This window comes from Heteronotia binoei, chromosome 15 (assembly GCF_032191835.1).
Source record: "Heteronotia binoei isolate CCM8104 ecotype False Entrance Well chromosome 15, APGP_CSIRO_Hbin_v1, whole genome shotgun sequence".
Classification (NCBI taxonomy): Eukaryota; Metazoa; Chordata; class Lepidosauria; order Squamata; family Gekkonidae; genus Heteronotia; species Heteronotia binoei.
Window position 1 is genome coordinate 15,394,437 of NC_083237.1, and position 23,876 is coordinate 15,418,312.

At 40.6% G+C, this 23,876-nt stretch overlaps 1 protein-coding gene across 1 annotated transcript; it reads right to left on the reverse strand.

Moving 5' to 3' along the window:
* Positions 1–1,233: 1,233 nt before the first annotated feature.
* LOC132583142 (vomeronasal type-2 receptor 26-like) lies at positions 1,234–23,876 on the reverse strand. The gene is made up of 6 exons (XM_060254815.1): positions 23,773–23,876; positions 16,775–17,066; positions 14,611–15,471; positions 9,841–10,068; positions 4,063–4,189; positions 1,234–2,138 (listed from the first exon to the last, which is right to left on the reverse strand). Exons 1-6 carry the CDS (start codon positions 23,874–23,876, stop codon positions 1,234–1,236), a joined length of 2,517 nt encoding a protein of 838 aa, XP_060110798.1.

The following is a 23,876-nucleotide window of genomic DNA, read 5'->3' on the forward strand; positions in this document are numbered from 1 at the left end:
GCCCTTTGTTTGTGCTGTCTGCATTTTCCTGCCCTCTTTGGAAATAGCAGAGAGATTCTGCAGAGATATTTTTTGTTTCAGGATGGCCCACTCCTCGTTGTTTGCATTGCAAGTCCCACCAGCATCCTGAAGCTGATTGCTACTTGTGTAATCCCAAGCTTTTTTTTCTGATGGGTGATGCATGCCACAGACAACCTCAGCTTTCATTCGGGGAGGGGGGGGGTAGGAGCTGCAGATAATTTGTCTCAGGATGTAAGTAAAGTAAAGTAAGTAAAGTAAAATTTTATTTATATCCCGCCCTCCCCCGCCGAAGCAGGCTCAGGATGTTCCAATTCCCTGCATTTCTGATCATCATCCTGAAATTTGTAGCCATTTTTAAAAGTCTAGCTTTTTTTTCGTATCTCCCACACAAACCCTTTCAATGGAGTGGAGTATTGTGGGAATCTGACTATTACATAGGCTGGGATGTTACTTTTCCATTTCTTTTGGGCACCAATCTACCCCAAGTGAAGCTCTAGTCATTATTCTAAAACTGATGATCAGATTTGAGGTTTCTCGCTTTACACCATGGTTACCGAAGCAGAAAGGAGCCGAGAGTAGTGTTTAGGGAGATTACATGAGCCAAGATGTTTCAATGACCTTTGTGGTTGCTATTGCATCTCCTTTAGCCATTCTGAATCTGTTGGCCAAATTTCAGGTCCTAGTCTTTTCTGAATGATCTATGTGTGCCTAGCTAGTCATAGCTTCCAAAGGAAAAAGAACCAGAGTGTAGATTTCTAGGCACTTCATGGACCAGAATGTTCTTATTTTCTTCATGTCAGAGACTAGAATTTCCAACGCTATCCTCAATGTGACCACCAGTTTTGAGACTTCAAGATGCATAATTTGGTGACTTATGTGTGCTGAAGATGGACAGATGGACTGACCACAGATAAAACCTATGAAAGAAGAAGGGATAATTTATAACCCGCCCTCACTGTGAGAGTGGTTTATAATTTCCTCACCTTCTTCTCCACACAACAGACACTCTGTGAGGTAGTTGGGGCTGTGGGAGGTCTTCAAGAAGTGGCCTTGAGAGAATAGCTCCATGAGAACTGTGGTTTGCCAAGGTCACCCAGCAGCTGCATGTTGAGGAGTGGGGAATCAAACCTGGTTCTCCTAGAAAAGAGTCTGCACTCTTAACCACTACATCAAAATGATGTAGAGTTACAGTTGTAACTCTAGCAATTTACATTATTGTCCTTTTGTTCTTATCAGATGATCCCTGTTATTCAACTCAGGCCGCAGCAAAATAATGTAACATTTGGGAGCGAAGATGCAACCCAGAAGGGCAGCACTGGAGGCTAAGATGCAGAAGATCTCCACGGCCGCCATAAATTTTCCCTTGGTGCTCAGGTAGGTGGGAACAAAAGAGATCCAAACGCTGCAAAAGACCAATAGACTGAAAGTGATGAATTTGGCTTCGTTAAAACTGTCAGGTAGCTTCCTGGCCAAGAAAGCCACCACAAAGCTCACAATGGCCAGGAAGCCCATGTAGCCCAGAACACAGTAAAACATGGTAACAGACCCCACATTGCATTCCAGTACAACTGCTTCAGTCTCTGTCTGCATGTCAGCATCTGGAAATGGGGGAGAAGTGGCCAGCCACACAAAACAAAGGACTGCTTGGATAAAGGAACAGGAAATCACAATTGAAATGCCCACTCCTTTCCCCACCCACTTCCTCAGGCTGCTTCCTGGTTGGATGCTTAGGAAAGCCAGAACCACCATGAGAGTTTTTGCCAACACGCAAGAAATGGAAACTGAGAAGACCATGCCAAAAATGACTTGTTGGAGGAGACAGGACACCAGTTGTGGTTGACCAATGAAGAGCAAAGCACAAAGGAAGCAAAGGAGGAAGCAGATCAGGAGAGAATAGGTAAGGTTCCTGTTGTTGGCTTTGACAATGGGGGTGCTGTCGTGCTTGATAAAGATTCCTAGTACGAAAAGAGTGATGAAAGTAAAGGAAAAGACAATAGTCACCAAAGTGATCCCCAGTGGCTCTTCATAAGACAAAAACGTGATGTATTTGGGAATGCATTGGTTTTGTCCCCCATTTGGATAATGATCTTGTCCGCATTGGGTACAGTCATCCAAGTCTGTAAAACAGAGAGAGAGGATTGAGAGAAGGAGGGACAGCTTCAGTGTTCTCCAAATCCCATATCTGTTCCCATATCTCAGACTTTAAGAGGATCCTTTGGTGGGTCTCACAGCATCTGAATTTCACTCCACAACTTTTTCTATAGGTGCGACCTGTGAGGGCTCGGTTGAACAAACTGGAGATGTGCAAGAGGAATATTTATTTGTTTTACTCTCCTATGGAATAGCTTCAAAAATTGTTGCCAAAAGTGTATTCAGTTGTGGGATTTTCCTTCTTTAAATGTGCCAGTTTCTCAGAGTTTCAAATAGAGGCCCGGAATGTCTACAAGGCAGACAGAGGTGGCTGCCTAGGGGTGTGGGCCTGAAGGAGGGCAAGGGATATATACTAGCATGGTGGCCCGTGCCTGAGAACTGGCCAACTACCATCGCTCTGCCTCCCATCTGTTCTTTCAGTACAGATTTGGGAGGTGGAGCCATGGTGGCAATACAGTGCGTATGCTCTGAGGCATGGGCGCTGGGCTGCAGCGCTTGTCCGGCTGGAGGCAATGGGGGTGGTGTCTTGCCTGGAGTGCTGGTGGTGGTAGATGCCATCCTAGTGCTGCCGCTTGTCAAATATAAGGTAACAGGACCAATAGAGAGATTTTAAACTATGAAAGAACAACTGGTCAAAGGTCATGAGGTAAAGCAGAGTTGTAATTGTCTACCAGTGTCCTATCACACCAAAGCTACAGTTTGGGGTTAGGGGCCTTGCTTATGGAAAGCTATCAAGACTTCTGATGCTGGCAATAGCCTCCTAGGACTCCATTTCTAAGGTGCGAAAGTTCTGTTCATGGTGTTTCATTGGCATCTACCACCACCTTGTGACTTCCTCCAGAGATGCAGTGTCACTTAGTACACAGAGCACTGGAGTAAGGTTTGCAAGAACCATTCTGTCAGGAAAGCTCGCTAGCTGACCTTAAGGTCTTTCTCCTAGTCTAACCAAAAAACAGGTTGGTTGTGAGCATGAAATAGAGGGGAGAATGATGTTGATTGGCTTATTGGGGTATTAGTGGGGTATACATAGTTCATTCAATAGTGCAAATATTGTCTATGCTTACTTGTACTAAGCAACAACAAAATTGCAAAATTTCCCCATCTTCTATGATCCTTGCATGAGTGCTTTTGCCATTTTCCATGGTAAAAGACTTCCTTTCCTCTCTTTGGTCTCTTCCAAGTTACCATGGACATTGGGGAGGGGGGGGGGCGGCATTGATGTTCAGTTCAAGCCATATTTTGGAAAGTATATGTGGCACTACAAAACACCGATTTCTTTTTGTGTTATCACCAGCAGTCAATAACACCATCAGTGTATACTCCCAGTTAGCATTTGTCCCCCTAGTGATATCACAATAGCTCAAGGCATAGAAATTAAAATCATTCTACATTTATTTTATAGTAACTAATAATTTATATATATCAAATATAACCTGGCTTTCTCTACAATGGGCACCAAAAGCAACTAACATTAACAAGAAAAGGTAGCACAGTACATATTGATGTGAGTTTTATGTATTTTTATGTATTTATTGTATAATTATTAATGTATTTTAAACTGATCTTTGTTAATTTTTTATGTTGTAAGCCGCCCTGAGCCACCTCATTGGGGTAAGGCGGGATATAAATAGAATAAAATAAATAAATAAATAAATAAATAAATAAATAAATAAATAATTTCCTCTGTTCCATTTTATTCCCAGGTAAAGCACTGTGGGTTTGAAATGTGTGACTAGCCCATAGTCACCCAACAAGCTGTCATAGGAGAGTGGGATTTGGACCAGATTCTTCCAAATCCTACTTACAAGACTCAAAACACCACGTTAATGAGATCCCTCCTATGCTTCGAAAGGTGTAACTTTGCTCAGGATTGGACTACAAATGCCTTACCCTTCTGATTAGAAATCTTCCCTTTTGGACATGGTATACAATCATAGCAGCAAAATGGCTCCCCCTCCTTCATTTGCTTCCTAGAACCTGGATGGCAACTTTCACTGCAGACAGAAAGGGGCTGTGTCTAATGCATAAGTGAGGCAGAAAAAAAAACTTACTGTAAATAGCAGATGTAAAATAACATTTTCTTTGTTCCTCCAAATTATTAAAGGTCAATACCCCCTCTGGAGTGTGTGTGTGTGTTTGCTTCATTCATCACCAAATTCCTTATGTTCCCCTCTGAATGTTGGAATTTCCCCAGCCATTGGTCATTTGCCTTCTTATTTATCAACTCTCCATGTTCCAAAATTGTAATAATAATAATAATAATAACAACAACAGTAACAACATTTTATTTGTATCCTGCCCTCACCCGCCGAAGCAGGCTCAGGGCGGCTAACAACATAATCAGTCTGTACTATGAGTTATGCAATAAATTTTAAAATCAACATTCAACTTCAAACATTCCAATTTAAAATTAACATTTCTGGTGCTTTATTATTAGATGCAAGTAAGTATGATGGCAGAATCACTTAAGACGAGTCCATCAGTCATTCAGTCAGGTAAAGGACATCCTAAAGAGGAAGGTTTTGCAGGCCCTGTGGAACTGCTCAAGGCTCTGCAGGGCCCCAAACTTCTTATGGGAGCTGGTTCCATAGGTGTGGAGCTGCAATGGAGAAGGCCCGTGTATGAGTATTCTTTAATTTTGCCTCCTTCGGCCCGGGGATAGTCAGTTGGTTCTTCTCCACTGACCTCAGTGCTCCTTGGGGTTCATATGGGGAGAGACAGTCCTTCAGGAAGGCAGGTCCTCGACCATATAGGGCTTTAAAGGTAATAACCAGCACTTTGTAGCGAACCCAGTATACAACTGGCAGCCAGTGCAGTCCGCGTAGCCCTGGCTGTATGTGCTCCCATTTTAGGAGCCCTAATAACAGCCTAGCCGCCGCGTTCTGCACCAGCTGTAGCTTCCGGGTTCGGCACAGAGGCAGCCCCCGTGTAGAGGGCATTACAGTAATCCAACCTTGAGGTGACCGTTGCATGGATCACTGTTGCTAGGTCCCGACGCTCTAGGAAGGGGGCCAACTGCCTTGCCCGCCTTCAGATGAAAAAATGCCGATTGGCAATGGCTGCTATCTGGGCCTCCATTGATAATGAAGGCTCCAGTAGAACTCCCAAGCTCCTGCATAGAGAATTTAGCCTTGCCAGATGCAATACAATCCCATCAGCAGTTACCGATGGTAGATATAAAAAAATCCCACTTTCATTAAGATTTTGTATATATAATTTTAAAACAAGTTGACTCATTGTCCCATATTCTTCTTTATTGTCCCCTATACGATACTATAAGCCTTAGGTTTCTCGGTCCAATTTTGTTCAAAATGACAGCCTGCTCAGATGCTGTAAAGGTTTGCTGTCTTCTGAATTGCTTGTCATCTGAAATAACTGAAAAGGTTGCTTCATTCTTGAGTATGGTAATCACGGATGGACTGTTCAATGTATAGCTGCGTATGACTGCTTTTGTTATTTCTGTAGCTGTTTATTTGTTTGTTTATAATCTGATATATGCCCAATAAAGGCTTTTGAGATTGATTGAAATTCCTTATGTTCAATTACTTCAGCTGGGCTGTTATATTTTATGGAAATGATGAAGGATTTCATTCCCAGTCTTTGACATGGTCCCAGCTTGGGTGAGCAGGATTGCCAGCTCTTGTCCTAGAGGAACTGAAGGGGGTGGTACTTTGGGAGGACAAAGTGAGAGAGAGAACTTGGGGTGCATAATGTTTTAGATCTTTGGGTGCATGGTGCTATAGATCTGCCCCTCAGAAGCTGCCATTTTCTCCAGGAGAACCAATCCCTGTAAATTGGAGATTAGTTGTAATCTTAGGAGAACGCTAGGCCTCATCTTGAAGTTGACTAACCCCTATTTAAAGAGTTGACATTTTGGACTCTTGTTCTGTTTGAAGAAAGTGCACGTGGGAAAGTGCACGTGGGACATTTCAATCATTCTTCTGTTCAACACACAACTTGTTTCCTTAATATAGCACTCATGGAGAAAGAAAGAAAGAAAGAAAGAAAGAAGAAAGAAAGAAAGAAAGAAAGAAAGAAAGAAAGAAAGAAAGAAAGAAAGAAAGAAAAGAAAGAAAGAAAGAAAGAAAGAAAGAAAGAAAGAAGGAAAGAAAGAAAGAAAGAAGGAAGGAAAGGAAGGAAGGAAGGAAGGAAGGAAAGGAAGGAAGGAAGGAAGGAAAGGAAGGAAAGGAAGGAAGGAAGGAAGGAAGGAAGGAAGGAAGGAAGGAAAGAAAGATACAAGCGACTACTTTCAATCATAGAATAACCATATCCTGATAAGAATTAAAAGGAAACTTACTGCTGATCGGCGGAGACGTCGGTGCAGAGGAGTGTTGGTGAGACGGTCGGAGAGAGCGGAAGGAATGGCGGAGAGGAAGGGGAGGAAGGAGTCGAGATGCATGGCGGTGTGGAATTTACTGTGCGAGTTGGAGTGACGAGAGGTTAAAACGGAAGGTTTGCTTGATGGCGCTAAAGAGACGGCTGAGAAGGTGGAAGACTGCGTGAGATGGAGAGACATTAAGAAAGAAGAGATTGGAAAGTGGCTGAAGAAACGCAAAGGAAGTGTTTGGAGGTTTGGAGGCGGGGGAAGAAGAAAAATTGGAAGGAGGGGGAGAGCTATTTACTGACTGAGTTTGAAAGAATAAGAACTGAACTGAACTGTTTATAAAGAGGGGGAAGTGAGACAGGCGAAAGGAGAAGGAGAGTGAAGAAAAGGGGTGGAGGAGAGGAAAGTGCAAGACGGCGGTGTCAGAAGAGCGAATGGAGTGAAGTTAAGTTATTGGCAGGGTTTCCTTTTTTCTCTTTCTGTATTGCTGCGGCTGTCTCCTCCTTGAAGAAGGGCTTGGAAACATCACTTTAGGAAGAAACTTTGTGTGAAAAGGTTTGGTCTATTGAATATATGACTTAAGACATTTAAATCTAGATGGGCTATTTCTCAAGAGAAAATGGAGGTGGCTCTAATTGTATAATATGTGTGTGAGCTTGGTGGGAAGAAGAAGGAGGGGCCTGGTGAAGTAAGAACTGTGAGTCTTAAAGGGGCGAATTACTATTTGTGACAATTGTTAATGCACTGCTGTTCCAACTAAAGGTTAGAGATGTAAAGCTGACTGTTACTGATATATGTATCTACTTCCTATTGATCTGCTTTTGATTGTTGATTGCTGAAATATTCCAGTAGGGGGATTTTGGAGGTATTTAGAGGTATAACCTGAATTACAATAATAGAAATATTTTGTAAGCATTGTGGTGAGAAGTCTAAAGTACAGAGGAAACAAAATTGAGTTTTAATATAGAGTTTAGGGCTAGAAGTAAGCTCCCCTAACCTCCTTAGAAGATGGATGCTAAAGCTAAAAAGATAGCCCAGGGCACATCCCCAGGTTTAGGGAAATCTGTTATTGCATCTATAAACCAAGATGCAATAGACAAGCTACAAAATATTATGGTTGCTGGCTTTAAACAAAACCAAGAAGCACTGGAGGAATTAAAGATGGAGTTGAAAGAAGAAATAAGAAAAACAAATGACAAAGTGGAATATTTCCAACAACAGCTATTGGCCAATACTCAACAAATACATAAATTAGCTGCAAAAGTGGAAGTAGTGGAAGAACAAGGGAAAGTGGCTGCTTCCAATATGAGAGAATCCAAAATGCAAACCTCACAACTAGAAGATAGATTAACTAGGATAGAATGGGACAAAGCACTATACATTTTTAGATTGCAAAATATACCGGAAGAAAAAGGGGAAGATATTTATAAAAAAGTTATAGAAATATTAACTTTAGATGAGGAACAAACAGCGAAAGAAATGGTAGCTGAAATAGATTGGGTCAAAAGAGTGACATCTACTTATACGAAAAAAGTACATATTAAATTTATGAGAGTAGCAATGAGCGAGAGAATTCTGAAGATTACGAGAGAGGAGGAACTAATATGGAAAGGACATAAAATAAAAGTGCTGAAGGAGGTCCCTTGGAGTGTTAGGTGCAGGAGAACTGGATACAAGAAGCTAAAGGCTTGGCTAATGGAGCAATCTATTTTATTCAAATGGCTAGTCCCGGAGGGGATCTTTTTTACTTATCAAAGAAAAAGATATAACCTAACATCACTTGACAAAAGTGCAAGACTTTTGGAGTAGGCATGTACAACAAGAGAGTCAGGAATCTGGACTGGAAGACAACAATGAAGAAGAAAATTTGATAAGAATAGGATAAGAGGAAGCTACAAGAGAAAAGGAAGATAGAGTAAGGACTAGATCTCAAGTTTCCAAGGGGAAAAAAAGAATACCAGATAGTTAAAGAGTAAAGGAAAATGAGTAGATCAGGTTTAAAAATTACCTCGATAAACATTAATGGACTTAATGAACCAAAGAAAAGAAGAAGAACCTTTCTCCAACTCAAGAAAACACAATCGGACATCATCTGCATTCAGGAAACTCATATTAAGAACAACGATTCGAAATATTTGCAAAATAAAAATTTGGGGCAACTATAATTACCTCCAATTGCAAGAAGAAAGGAAACGGCTAGAAGCTTTGGAAACACACGGAATTAAGCGCAACCTATTATTCACTAAGCAGGCTTATTGTTATAGAGGCCCTAAATTCCAAAGGCTCTTGGCTTGGAAAGCCAAGCGTCAAGCTGCTAACTTAAATGTGAAGGGTATTAGAGACCGTAATGGTACTTTATGCACTTCCTCTAAATCCATTTTGAAAGTCTTTAAGCAATTTTACTCCTCCTTATACCAATCTCAAAACCCATCCTCAGATTTGATCTCAACCTTCTTTCAATCTATTGACTCCCTCCCCACGATACTAGAACCTCATAGAGCTTTCTTGACCATCCCATAGATGAAATGGAACTGGCCGAAGCCATTAAATCTTTACGTACAAACAAATCCCCGGGCCTTGATGGCTTTACCTCCGAATTTTACAAAGCCCATGGCCTCTCACTTTCTCCATATTTATTGCCTCTTTTTAATCATATCCTAGATACTGGTCTTACTCCCCAGTCATGGAGCCTCACCAAGATCATTGTTTTGCACAAAAAGGGAAGGAATGAACTGGACCCTAGATCTTATCGACCGATATCCCTCCTAAATACAGACTACAAGCTTTTTGCTAGTATTCAACTAAAAGGTTGAATAGCTTCATAGCAAGTTATATTGCTCCAGATCAGTCAGGTTTAATCCCTAGTCGTGACCTAACTGACGTCACCCAAAAAACGTTGAACTTAATTCATCGCTGCAAATCTAAGGCCATCCATGATGCTTGCACATTATCTATAGACATAGAGAAAGCCTTCGACTCGGTTGAGCCTAGATATCTCCACTCTCTACTCGAAAGAATGAACTTTGGTCCCAAATTTTGCAGTCTTATAGATTCTCTTTACCTCTCCCCTTCTGCCCTGTTACGAATTAATAACCTTAACTCAGATTCCTTTAAATTGTCTAGGGGTACTCGTCAAGGGTGCCCTCTTTCACCTCTCTTATTCGCTCTTGCAATTGAGCCCCTTGCCATTAAAATTAGGGATGACTCTCGAATTTATGGTGTCCTGGTAATGTCTAGAGCTTTTAAGCTAAGCCTTTTTGCGGACGATATAACTCTATACCTCACCAACCCTACCTCATCGCTCCCAGCAATCCACTCTCACCTGTCTGAATTTCCCAGATTACCTTGTTAAACCAGCTGTTCCATGTGATCCTCTCTTCATTAATGGTAAGCATTTGGTCTGGAGGAGCTTCTGGATGAATCTCTCCAATTTTCACTTTGAAAAAAGATCCATTTGGGAAAGCAAGCCAATTGATAATATCATACCCTGTTGTGACTTCTCCACTGGCATCAAATGAAATTGTCTCCCCAGCACTGTTATTAAATGAGATGCTTTTCAGATAGCGATGAAGCTAGATTAAAAAGAGAAACACAAATGAGGATCAGCTGTTAGTTGAATACAGTTTTTTAAAAGGAGACCATTAAATGCCGTATGTCTGTGTTTGAAAGTTTTATGATTTTCCATTTTATTTTTGGATATATAATTTTATTATCCTTATTGGACACATCCAGATTTACTTCTGTTCTTTTTTGTATTTCATGCTATGAAGAGGAAAGGCCTTTCCCAGCTGTAGCTTTTTGTTGCCACCAGAATGGGAGGAAATTCTACCCTCAACATTGGGTTTTTTCCCACTTAAGAGCAAAGATGTTTGGTTTAGAGGGGCACTTGGCAATTAGATGAGATACCATGAAAGAATAATACTGAATAATAATTTTAGAGAAATGCCTTACATCTCAGCATTTACATCAAAGTTGACAACAATTGGGTCTGCACAAGCTCAGAAGCTACAAAGCAGCACAACTCATTTGCTAGTAACAGAAAGAGCAGATCTTCCTCATGGGACAGGAAAAGATAGATGACTCCAAGGAGTGGACAATGCAAAATAGAAGCTATCTCACCACTCTTAGCTACTCTTAACTCTCTTAGCTACCTTTCCTCTTTACTAGAAGCTATTTCACACTAGAACTCTGTCTCAATGGCAGCCAAGACCATGTGATAGTGAACCAAGGGGAGAAACTCTACAGTGAGAAACTAAGACATTGGATCATTTCTTAAACTTGCAACTCCAAGAGTTATGGAGGGCAGATAGATGTTCCCATTCGGATAGGATAGGATGGACGATTGGAGAGGTTGGGGTTTTGCAAGTGTTATCACTTCAGTCGTGAAAAGGTTAAACTGAATGTACTGTATATTAATCTTAGTTAGTTTAGAAGCAATCAGATGTTGAGTAGAGTAGAATCCACAATGGAAACCAGGCAAGATGCTGAAGAAATTTCTTTTATTGATATGGCCAGATGGCTACCTTCCAGGACTGCCAAGCTACAGGAAGGGCAACAAGAGACACCACGATCAAAAGGGGAGGCAGGCGATGATAGGCTAGAGAATACAGAGACTAATGTGAGACAGTCACAAAGAAGCAATTAAGGGGTACCACCACATAAGTTTTTCTTTTGTGCAAATATGCAACCTAAGAGTGAATGCTCTAGCTGGAAATAAATGTCTGAAACTTTTGCATGTTGTCAAGCACACCACAGATTATATCAGCATCAAGAAGAATGCATGTTGAACACCTGGACATTAAAACAGCATTCCTCAGTGGAGGTTTATCTGAAAAGATCTACATGGAATGACCATATAGCTTTCAAGAAAATGGAAAAAAAGAATCTCAAATGCCAATTTTAAAAGAAGCATTTATGGACCTGAAGAAACTGTCAGAACATGGAATGGAAAATTAACTGTGGTGCTACAAAGTCAAAACTTTCGATATCGAAAGGCAGAGACCTGCCTATTTACAAAACTGAAAGAAGGACGGTATCAACATAGACTGGTATGCTTGGATTATTTGACATTGTGCTATCAAAGCAAAGAGGATGCACAAGAAATTGCTAAGAACCTGAACAATGAGAGGCAATAGGCAAGCTTCTTGATCTGAGTACAGCGTCTAGACCTGACATTTCTGCAGCTATTGGAATCTTGTGCAGAAAAGCTGATTCATCAAATTACTATGATTGGAATGCCGATGAGGTTGGCTACAAGCCTCATAAGAACAGCAGACCTGAAACTAAGGATCTCAGCTTGTGACATTCACAAGATTGGCTGGATACATGGACTGGAGTGAAGACAAAATTGACTACAACTCAGCCAATGGCTGCATGTGTTTCTATGGAAACAGCCTCATCCGTTGGATTAGCCAAAAGCAAGCACAATTTTTCAAGTCAGCTACTGAGGCTGAATACATATCTTCTTCAAATGCATGAAGTAAACTTGAGTAGATCTTCTGTCTGATGAAAGACTTTGGTGTGGATGAGCTCTCTGAAGCAAAGCTAGAGCTGTCCCAGGATCTCTCAATTGCACAATAGAACTATAGAGCTAAGCTTCTCCATTGGCTGAGGGTCCTCCCCTTCTGGGGAAGAAGGAGGGGGAAGTGGGAAAAAGTGAGGAGAGGTTTCTTTTCTTGGCTGCCTCAATAGCAGGGGAGAAATACAAAAATCAGCTTTAGGACCAACAGTTTTATTGCCCTCTTAATCAACAAACTGCTTGTATTTCAGCTCACAATACCTGATCCCTTCGTCTGATGAAGTGTGCTTAAGAGAGCACACGAAAGCTTACGTTCTGAATAAAAATTGGTTGGTCTTAAAGGTGCCACTTGACTCCTGATTTGTTCTACAGCTTCAGAGCAACATGGCTGCCCACTTAGTTTTATTCAATGTAAAAGCTTTTTGCCTTGCTACTCTGCATGCGTAGTGTGTTTTTGTGTTTATTTATTAACCCCATTTTGCCAGGGCTGCCCTAGGTGCAACTATGTTTCCTCCCCCTTTTCACGTATTCATGTCCTCATGACCCAATCTTTCTCAGTAGGAAAGCAATGTGAACTATTTAGACAAGGAGTAATGGCAAAAGATGAGATGGCTGGACAGCGATACTGATGCAACAAAAACAAATTTGAGCAGACTTTGGAGGATGGTGGAAGACAGGAGGGCCATGTGACTTTGTCCATGGAGTCCCAAAGAGTTGGACTTGACTGTGCGACTGAACAACAACAAAATGGCAAACTATTTAGATGAGGAATAACAACAAGTACTAGGCTGCCGGTGTATGTCCAACACATAACATTTGCAGACTGGGGATTCTGAACCTAGGTTTCCCAGATAGTAGGCTGATACTGACCAGTATACATTACTGTCTCTCTATTCTTGCACTGCCTCATAGGAGTTGCAGTTGTTTTTCTGGGGAAGAGTATAGTTTTGTAGATAAACACATTGCCCTCAGTCTGCGTCATGGTGTGTTTGCATTATCCTGACGACCACAAAAAGTAAGTTATGTACAAAAGCTTGCAATGCCCAGTGATTTCATCTTTTTCCTGAGTGCTTGGGTACAGAGCATTGGCCATGAGATTTCTTTAATGATGTCAATAAATCAGAAGTTTGCGACTCGGTTGTTAAATTTTAAATTTTAAAGGATTTCCTAATATGATTTGTCCTGTTTGTTTGGACTGTAGTGGTCATTGACTGTAATAATAACGTATGTATGTATGTGGTTTGCAACTTACAGATACACACCAGAACAGCATACTCGGGATTGTTACAGCACAGACTTCAGATTTTGATGCAATAATTCAGAGCAAGAAGTGTCAGTTATCAAAGATTGTTAATATTGCAAGTGTGCTAATGCTTTAAGGACATTTTATTTTAATGTTTTTTTAAAAAAATCTTTTGTTGTGTTTGTGCTCTATAAAGTTTATATCTCCGTTACAGGGCATTACATTTTATGACACACATGGCCCGCCTTGACAAGGTCTCATTTATGTTGGATCTGCCCCTCATAACAAATGAGTTTTGCAGCTGTGAGGTAGACTGTTATTGATTTTCTTCCCATCTAATCCTTTATTAATTTTTTCAGTACACTTCTAATTGGAAGCTAAACAAATATGTGCTGTGGCTGCTTTATTTCCACTGCGCTCTAATGCACTCTGCTAAGTATCCTACAAGAACAGGAGGACACTGGATAACCATTTGTCAGGGTTGTTTTAGGCTATCATGCATTATGCAGTGAGTTGGACTAAATGGTCTGTAAGTCCTTTCTAGCTTACAATTCTAAAATTATACATACATACATCTATATATAGTAAAAAAAATTGATTAAAAAAAGATACAGACATCAGCACCAAAGCATAAAAAGGATACAAACACCAACACCAAAAATTCACCCCTCCCCCAAGGAAAAACCCCCTACAATGAACATATAACAACAAAGGAAACAATTAACAAATTGAAGTATCGATAGAGAACTCAGCATTCAGCATGTATACAGAAAAAAAGATTTCTTTCTCAATCTCTTCTTAAAACAGGTAAAATTAAAATATAGAGAGAAATTTGCTTAAGTTTTCCTCATAAATTGAATAAGGGTTTAATCATGCTTTGAATATTATTTTGTGTTATGTATAAAATAAAGTCATGCCATGTTGCCAAAAATCTGAAGTTTTGGCTCTATTTTAAATTAGTTTGCTAATCTTCCAGTCATAGCTATCTGTCCTAACTCAGTATTAAGACTGAAATGTTAATAATTCTACAGATTTCCAACTTTTGCCTAGTGTCCTACAGGCTGCCATTAACTATCAGTTCCTTAGATGTCACATTTCCCCCTTTGCCACACCCCTTCTCTAACATGATTCAAGAACCATTTGGATTAACTGTTCTCAAGAAGAACAAGATAAAGGTTTAAATTATAACAAGAGATATTTGCATTCCAAGATTACATTTTACACAGGCTGCAGTCTGTGATAGATTGTGATTAAAACTTGCATTTAGTACAGGCTGTACTCTGCAATAGATGGTGCTGACAATTAAAAAGCGATAACCTAAACACTGGACTAGACTTGAACTAAGATAGTTACCTGCCATAACAGTTGACGGAACAGGCTGTATTTCTTCCTCTTCAGCATTCTTCTGTGTCCATAAGGAGATGAATACAGGTCATGTAAAGCATGTGCTACAGCATAGACAGCATTATAGATAGTGTAGCTAGTACCGGTCATACTCATTTCAAAAGCATCACCTGGAAGGCTCTCCAGTTTCTCCTCCCCAGTGCAATTTTTATCAAAGTCCTTCTTTTGCTGTGACTCAGAGAATTCACAGAGGAATGCCTGTTTCCAGAAATCTCTGATGAAGCCATCTCCTTTGGTCCTAAGATGCTTTCTGCTCTGAAGAAACTGATGGAATCCTGGAGGTTCATTTGTGTGAACCGTGAAGGACATTGCACCATGAAGGATCATGTTGCCCCAATCTCTTTGATAATAATAAGATGTAAAATCCATCTGAATAGTCGTAATGTAAACTTTACCTTTAGTCTTTGCTGTTGTGAACCCATCCTCTGAAAGTCTTATGACCCATCTAATAAATGAAACAGTAACAGTGTCTCCAAAAAGAACAACCGTATCAGCCTTACTCTCCATTACAATGCCATAATGTTTCAATGCATATTCCATCATGCCAAAATAAGAACTTATCATAAAGTTCTGGCGGAGTTCTGATATGAAGGCCACGCAGATGCCATTCTGATAAAACAGAGGAACTATGGCATGCTGAAATCTTTCCCCACATTCATCATCCGTAGTAATAAACCCAATCCATGTCCACCTGAAATGCAGAATTAACTGCAGGATCCCCTTGTACTGCTGGGCTTCATTTGGCACCATCTGATAAGTGGAAAGTCCGGACAAGGTTTCATTCATTAATGACGTAGAACTGTAGGTGAGCTAAAAGAAGTCAACATTGGGAAGAAAATGAAAAAAGTGAGAGTGAAAAGGTTTCAATATACTAATTGGTGTGAATGAATCCATGCTCTTAAAAATGTGCATACTTTCCAGTTAAGAAAATAACCTATGCTTCTGTTTTTTGGTCATTTATGGAGAAGAAATGAAAATGGTTTCATTTGCTGGGAATGTGAAAGGCCTGAGGAAGAACTAGATGCATACATCTGATGAAATTAGATCAATTCTCATGAAAGCATCTGCCGTAATAAAGGTTATTAGTCAGTAGCTGCAAACTAAAACAGGAGTCCAATGTGGTACTTTTAAAATACTAACAGCTTTCAAATTTCAAGGAAAAAATAGTAACAGCTACACATCTGGATGAATTCAAATGATCTTTTTGGAATGGGAGGTGTGTGTTTAGCACCAATGATTCTTTTTAAAAAAGATTTTTGGATGTTTCACCCTATTCTGCTATTCATTTTTTGAGTTAATTTTATGTTCAAAACACCATTTTGTATGGAAGAGCTTTCAGTCACAAAATGTAATGTGCCAAATAGCCCTTTCAGACATGGAATATATCACCGTACTTGGATTTGTCATCATCCATTTGTGAATCAGACATTGCTATTGAATCTAAAACAATTACATTGCATAGTAATGATAAGCTAGATGCCATACATGGGACTGCATTTGTTCAGAATGTTAGCTGGGGATCACTATAGTGAAGAAGAGCTAAGTTGAATCCAGTAGCACCTTCAAGATTAAGAAGTTTTTCAGGGTATACTCTGTCAAGTGGAACAGCTCCCTTCATCAGATAAAAGAACAGATTCAGCTGCCTTGTATCATCTATAAGATCTCCCAGTTCACTTACAGTCTATTTTTAATCATCTAAAGTCCCAAACTAATTGGATGCAAGTTAAGGTCATACTCCTTCCGTGCACTCTTTAATGAAAATCTGGTTGGCTATCACTGTCTGTCATGGATTCTGGAACTCCCTTCCCTTTGCTTTTTGTTGTAGGTAATATTCTGTTACTATGTTTCCACATTGTTCCAGACATTTTATAGAAAGGCAGCAAATACTCAAGTATAACTAAAAGTATAAGGCATGGACAGAGACAATGAAATATGTTTTAAATTTTGGAATCACTATATTCTCATGTGGATAAATATTTTTAAAAGGCTTATATCATGAAGGTATGAATAATTTAGAAGATCTGTTTTTCTTGGCCATGAAAAATGAGATAAGAAAGTTCTATAACATTGACAATACGTTGGAGTCCATTCAAATTCTGAATACCTGGCCTACCTGTGGAATGTTGTAGATAGATAACACATTTGCTATGTAGAGAGAAGTTTTCGCTTCAGCTCCTCCAACAACTGCTATCAGATTGTTCTGGAGGTCACACTTGTAGTTGGGAATAAATCTGTTCTTTATAGAGAGAAGTTGCATTGCAGCATGATAAGTCTCTCGTGCATTAAGGTAGGTGTCACGTATGTGGAAGCCCAAGGTGACATTGGGCAAGAGCTGGAGGTTTTCATTGAGTTCTTTCACAGTAAATGCCAAAGCCAAGGCATGTTGATAATAACTAGTCCGTACACTGTAACAAAAAAAAAGCAAACCCCAGAGTAAATAAGCAACATTTTTGTAATATCATTGTACCTCAGGCTTGATTATTCATATCTGACATGAAATATAAGTTATGCTATCAGGACATTGGACTTATTTGAGGCATGGTCAGATTGCAGCTAATATAAATTTCCACCCCTCTCTAATTCGAAGGATATTTCTGTGTATTTTGGGTGATTATTTATATTTTAATATCCCACTAGGGAGTAAGTGCTGTGGCTTTATTATGCTCTTATGTCCGCAGAAACTGCGGAGAAATGTTTAAAATGTGTGGTTTCACAACCCCTAGCCTTGAAGTGCTAACAGGAAATAACAAGGATTTATATTCAATTCCATGAATAATCTTGGAGTGTGTAGTTTGGAATAAAATAGATTCAACCACTATACCCAATCTGTTAAGATTCCTTGAGCATCTCTTCTGATAAGCAGAAGGCTACAAAACAACTTGTTCCATTACTGAAGACAGTGCAGTTAGCACTTTCCATATGGGGGTCAGAGTAAATAACAGGATTTGTCATTTTGTCTTGTTTTATCTTGAGTTTAAGACCATTGGTGAAAGAAGCTAATAAATAAAATGAAAGGAATCTGTCATTTCCAGGGAACCATGAAAAGACAATGAGGGGCTGCAAATTAAAATAATAGTTAAACAGATTTACATTGCGAGAATTCAATGCAATCTTAAGAGCTTGTCCATTATTAACACATGCTCCTATGCACAGATATTAACAGATATGCACAAGGAGCAATGTCCTTACAAAGCCACATCGTATAGCATATAATTGGATAGTTCCTTAAATGTCAAATCATCTGATGTAGCCGACATAAAGGAAGTAATTCCCCCAATGATGAGATCTCCTCCTTGAAAAAGTTTAGGAAGACTTGAGAGGGGTTCACTGATTGTGCATTTAGCATCATGATCCTTGCACATGGATGAGTATAAAAGCACCAAAATGAACACCACAATGGATAACATTTTGCAATCAGTTTATCACAATTAGGACTTTTTTTGTAGCAGGAATTCCATTGTATATCAAACCACACACCTTATGTATCCAATCCTCCAAGAACTTACAGTAGGCCCTGTAATTATATCCCTGTATGCTCTTGGAGGATTGATTACTTCAGGAGTATGTAGCCCAATATGCAAAGGTGTTCCTGCTACAAAAAAAGAAGAAGCCCTGATCAAAATAATGACTTCAGTCTCCTCACATGACTGTTGAAGTAATTCCAGTTTGAAACCATCTGTCTTGCGGCATCGCCTAAATACAATTTCACATATTATAGCTATCATAACCTTACCTCCCCCTAATCCAGCTGCAAATGCCAACTGCTGTATTTCTAGTATAATCCAGAGATGCTAATTTTGTCTAATGATCTTTGAAATTCCTTGGAGACTCTCACAAGCAGTAGTCTTTTTGGTAATTACAGGGGCAATAATCACACTTTGAAAGAGCTGTCAATAGAACAGTTGGGGGAAAAAATCTGTGTTGAATTTCAATAAAACTTTCCTCTTTTCTTTAGTAGGGCAGCTAGACACAGGTAGTCTTGCTGCCTGAACAAGAAAAAAAAAACCACTGGGGGTGGTGGTGGAATCATGCTGTCTGTACATTCTTTGTATAGAAATAATTATCCCTTCTGCATTTCCTATAACTATTCAGTCCCTAATTGTTTGTTGGCAAAAGAATACTAACTGATGCCTGTTCCTGCCACAAAAGTTGAAAGTGCACAGCATTAAGAGTTTGATAACTATTGATATATGCAGAACAGAGCATGATAACAATGGAAGCTGAGGTTTTATGTTGATCACCTTCAGGGCTTTTTTTTGTAGCAGGAACTCCTTTCCGTATTGAGCGACACCCCTTGATGTAGACAATGCTCCAAGACCTTACAGTAAGCCCTGTAATAAAAGCCTTGTAAACTATTGTAGGATTGGCCAAGCTCTTGGAGGATTGGCTATATAAGGGGCATGTGTCTTAATATGCGAAGGAGTTCCTGCTACAAAAAAAAGCCCTGATCACCGTGTTAGGAGAAGCTGAAAGGAGGAATAAAGAAGTATGAGCCAAGATGTGAACTGTGACTTAATGAAGGCACTCATATGTTCTGTTTGAAACATCTGAGAGAGGTTGTTATGAATCAGACTTTAAGGAGGTATGAATTCATGGAGCTGAATTGATATTGAAAGCAACTTTACAGTGCATAACACACACACACCTATTGACATTTGTGACCCTGACAGTGGCTTCAGACCAGGGTTCCTGCCAAATCTGCAGGACCACCCTCCTAAGTTCCTCCTTGACCCCTTTAATACAGATATAGCGTTCTGCTAGCACCTCTCCCAACATCATTTTATAGCAATCTTATAACATATATTCCACTACATGCTACCTACCTTGTTCCATTTGTCTCTCTCCCAATGTTCTTGTCAGTCCATTCCCCCGCTAGTCCTTTCTCATCTTCTGCTCAGTCAGTTTCCCTTTACCACAACAGCCCTGTCTTTTCTTCTCGGTCCTTTCATTTCCTAATTTGTTTGTCTGCTGGCCTTTCCCACATAAAGTTAGGAAACTCCCAAGCTTCCCTGTGGGCCTTCTCGTGACACCTATGGTGAGCTCCACAGCTGCACTCTCTGTGTCACTCCTGCACACTTCTCTACAGCAAGCTCTTCATCCAAATCTCATTCTCCAAACACAGAAGCCTCTCCTTTGCTACCCCCTCAACCAGTTTTTAAACTTCCTAGCTGGTCAGCTGGCCTCAGTATTTCCCACAGTAATAGCATGTCACTTTTGGTGCCCCATCTTACTCCCTAATCATGCTGTACACTACTCTAACTGCTGCCCTGCCTTTGCAGAGCCTACTGATGTGTCACAATCCCTCCCCCACCACTAATTTGAATATTCTTTAATAACTTTATGGCTATCACGGCACATAGTCAGGCTAGTTTCACACAGAAACATATTTCTACTTATAATTCCCTTTCCCAGAGGCCAAATGGTACAAAATTCTGGGGATCTGAGGCACCCCAAACTAAGTTCCTTCATTTCAGCATCTCTCTTTCAGCCCATGTCTACCTTAACTGATTTCTTGGTATGCATCAAAACCCTGGTCAGCTTCCTTGGGGGGGTGGGCAGGAATGAATGCTTCATATCCCTGAGCAGAGTGAGCTGGGAAGATTTTGAATATCCCTGTTTTATTCACTTGAAACTGTGATTGGCGCAGGTCAGTGTCCTGACTTAACCTGATGTTTTTCTTTATTTGTTTATTTAACTGATATTCCATCTTCCCTTCCAAAGTTTGCATAGGGCAGCTTACAGGTCAACCAGAATAATTAAAGCAATAAAACCAATAAATGCTACCACATCAACATTAAAAGCCTAAACCCCCCAATATGATACAGTGCACCCTCCTTTCTTCATACCACTTAATCAGTCCTCCAGATAAAATAGGAGGTCCCAGCTTCATGGTGACTCCATTCAATCCAGTCAAGGCAATGGTCTCTGATTTATGAGTCAAAGGCTCAGTGGAAGAGCTCTGTCTTACAAGCCCTGCAGAATTGTAATAGGTCTCACAGGGCTGTAATGTCCTTAGGGAGTTCATTCCACCAGCTCAGGGCTGTGACCAAAAAGACCCTTGGCCTTATAGCAATCAGCCTGGCCTTTCTAGGGCCTGGGATTGACAGAAACATAGTATTTGAGTAAATACTAAGGACAAAATGTATTGGGAAAATCAAATTATTAGTATAGCTGCTAATAGAATATAATAGTGTTACTAACTTATCCAATATAGCTATTTATTTCAATAGACTAACACTGTGTTAGTACCTATAACAGATAAATTGTGTTTAATTCAAAAACAAATAATAAAATATAAATATACATGGGCAGATATTGGTAAAAATAATTGAAAGATTGCATAGTAAACAATTTAAGTTGAATTTAAGAATATATAACTTTGATTTTGGTCCTAATATTAACTAATGTAAACATAAGTACTCTTAAGCTACATATATAAGCACTTTAAAATACTAATTGTCAATAAACATTTATGTATATTTTAGAAAATACATATATCAAAATCTCTCAAATTATATTCAGTTCCAGACCACAGGAAATTCAAAAGCTAGAGGAGTGGCAATCTTAATTTCCAACATAATTTTTTTTATTCAGATAAAATCCATGGCTGATCCCCTGGGCAAGAATCTTTTTATTAATGATTGCATAGACAGTACATTGGTAACACTTGTGACATTGTATACACCGAATTCTGATCAATTCACACTTATAACAGAAGTTCTGGCAAAATTATCCACTTCCTATGAAGGAAACATAAAACAAGGAAGAGATTAAAACTACATAACAGACGATAACCTAGACAAATCTTCATTTGCTAAAACACACAATAATCTTAAAATGAATAATAGGAGTACAACTCCACTAGCGAAAATTTTAGAGGCTTTTCTACTCTCATTCATTCATTCATTCATTCATTCATTCATTCATCCATCTATTTATTTATATTTGTGAAAACAGTTACATCCAGAGGAAAAGGATTACTCTTATTATTCCACATGCTATGGCACTTACATCAGCATTGATTACATTTTAATTTCTACTTTACTTAATGATAAGTTCAAGCCAAAATGGTCAAAAACAATGGTCTGCCCACCACTGAATTGATTGTGAAATAATCTGGAACAAAGAAACCACTCAACACACAAGTTGGAAATTAAATACTTCTTTATTCATGAACACAGAAATAGTAGTAGAAATAGATCTCCATATTAGAAACTATTTTCAAGATAATATAGCAGAGGTCACAAAGCCAACAATAATATGGAATGCAGGGTATTTTAATCTCCAAACCAGCATATCTGAAAAGACAAATTTTATATTAAATTATCTTGTGTTGTGATTTAGACTTCACATTTTTATTTCCAATACTTCGAGATCATTCTCAACAGGGATACATTTCTTTATTTGGTATCTATATCTTTATTGGTACTTCAAATACCAATGATAACCATCTTCAGAAATTATATTTTCCAATGCTGTTTGTTTCACTCAAAGGCTTTGTTAAAGCCCCTCACACTCCCAATGCATATTTAATTGTAAAGTGGTAAATGTGAGAATAGACTGCAGATTTCCTGAGGGAAACACACCTTCTTCAATGGTTCCTCTTCATAAGCTGCTTCCGTTGTTCAGTTGAGGCTTCAACACAATAATGTAACATTTGGGAGAAAAGATGCAAAGCAGCAGCCCTGCACTGGAAGCCAAGATAGAGAAGACCTCCACAGCCACCATATATTTCCCCTTTGTGCTCAGGTAGGCTGGAATGAAGGATAACCAAACACTGCAAAAGACCAGCATGCTGAAAGTGATAAACTTTGTTTCATTGAAACTGTCTGGAAGCTTCCTGGAATGGAAAGCCAAGCTGAAGCTGGCAACGGCAAGGAAACCCATATAGCCCAAGAAACAATAGAACATAGCTGGAGAAGCCTCATTGCATTCCAGTATGATTTCGTCTGTAATTGAGAGTGTGTCAACATCTGGGAATGGGGGAGAGGTGCCAGCCACACAGTACAAATGCCTGCTTGAATAAGAGAGCAGGAAAGGACAATGGAAGTTGCCAGTCTTTTCTTTACCCATTTTCTCATCTTGATTCCTGGTTTGGTGGCCATGAAAGCCAGAACGACAAACAGTGGTTTTTGCTAACACAGAAGAAGGTTCGGCCCCTTCCCAGCCGAGCCTGCTTGCAGGCCATAGGCTGGGGGCCGTCTTTGCTCCTCCGGAAGGAGGGAGGGGCAGAAGCATCACCCGACATACGGGTGTTTCGCTGGCGCGGAGGCGGGGCTATATAAGCCCCGGCTCCCGCCTAGCACGCAGTTGGATTCGGCTCTCTGTGGGAGAGCCACGTTGCTTGTGCTGCTGCAGGGCTAGGCCTGGGCAGCGTTGGGGGAGCTCACGCGCTTGCGGCGGCTGGCTGGAGCGGCGCAGCGAGCTTCTACAGCGATCAGCTGTTCGGCGGGTCTTGGGCGGCGAGGCGCGCTTGCGGCGGCGATCGGAGAGGAGCCTTAGGGATCAGCTGTTTGGCGGGGAGGCGTTGCCGGCGAGACGCGCTTGCGGCGGCTGAGTAGCGCGCGAGCGGCCTGTATTTTTCCTCGAAGTTTGGGGGTGGCCAGGGAGGCGGCGCGAAGCGGCTCCTGTTAAAGGGGCTGGGGCTGTTGGCCGCGCATTTGGCGGTCCCCTTTCCCGGGGGGTTTTTCCTTTGGGGGTGGGCCTGCTTGCCTGTTGTTTTAAACCCCCCCCCCTGGCTCCCTTTAACGGAGGACCCGGGGCCCGGGGCTTGCGCCTTCAGGAGCCTTCCCCTCTTGTCATCCTTTCATTACCCGTGGGTTGTAAGGTCTAAGGGGCAGTGGAAAAGGCTCTGCCTTGTGTGCAGAAGACCACTGGTTATTCCTGCCATAGCTATTCAAAGTTTTAGTGCCTGTCTGGTGCTGGGGTTTGGTAGTTGGGCTACCCCATTTGTAGAGGCTGCATTTCCTCCTACTGTGGGGAGGGGGTTGTGTGGAAGGGGCCTCTGATTGGCTGGTTAGCTTCAGCCTTGTTTCATTGCTGGTCACCCGTGTGGTATGGCTCCTAAAAAGGGACAGGGTACGTCCAAGGGCAAGCAGCCCGCTCACCCACCCCGTGGGCGGGGTCAACAAGGAGCCCCAGTTGAAGATCAGGGCCAGAGTGAGCGGGTTCGTCTTGCCATCATCAATCAGTTGGAGGCCCTTGAACAGGACCAT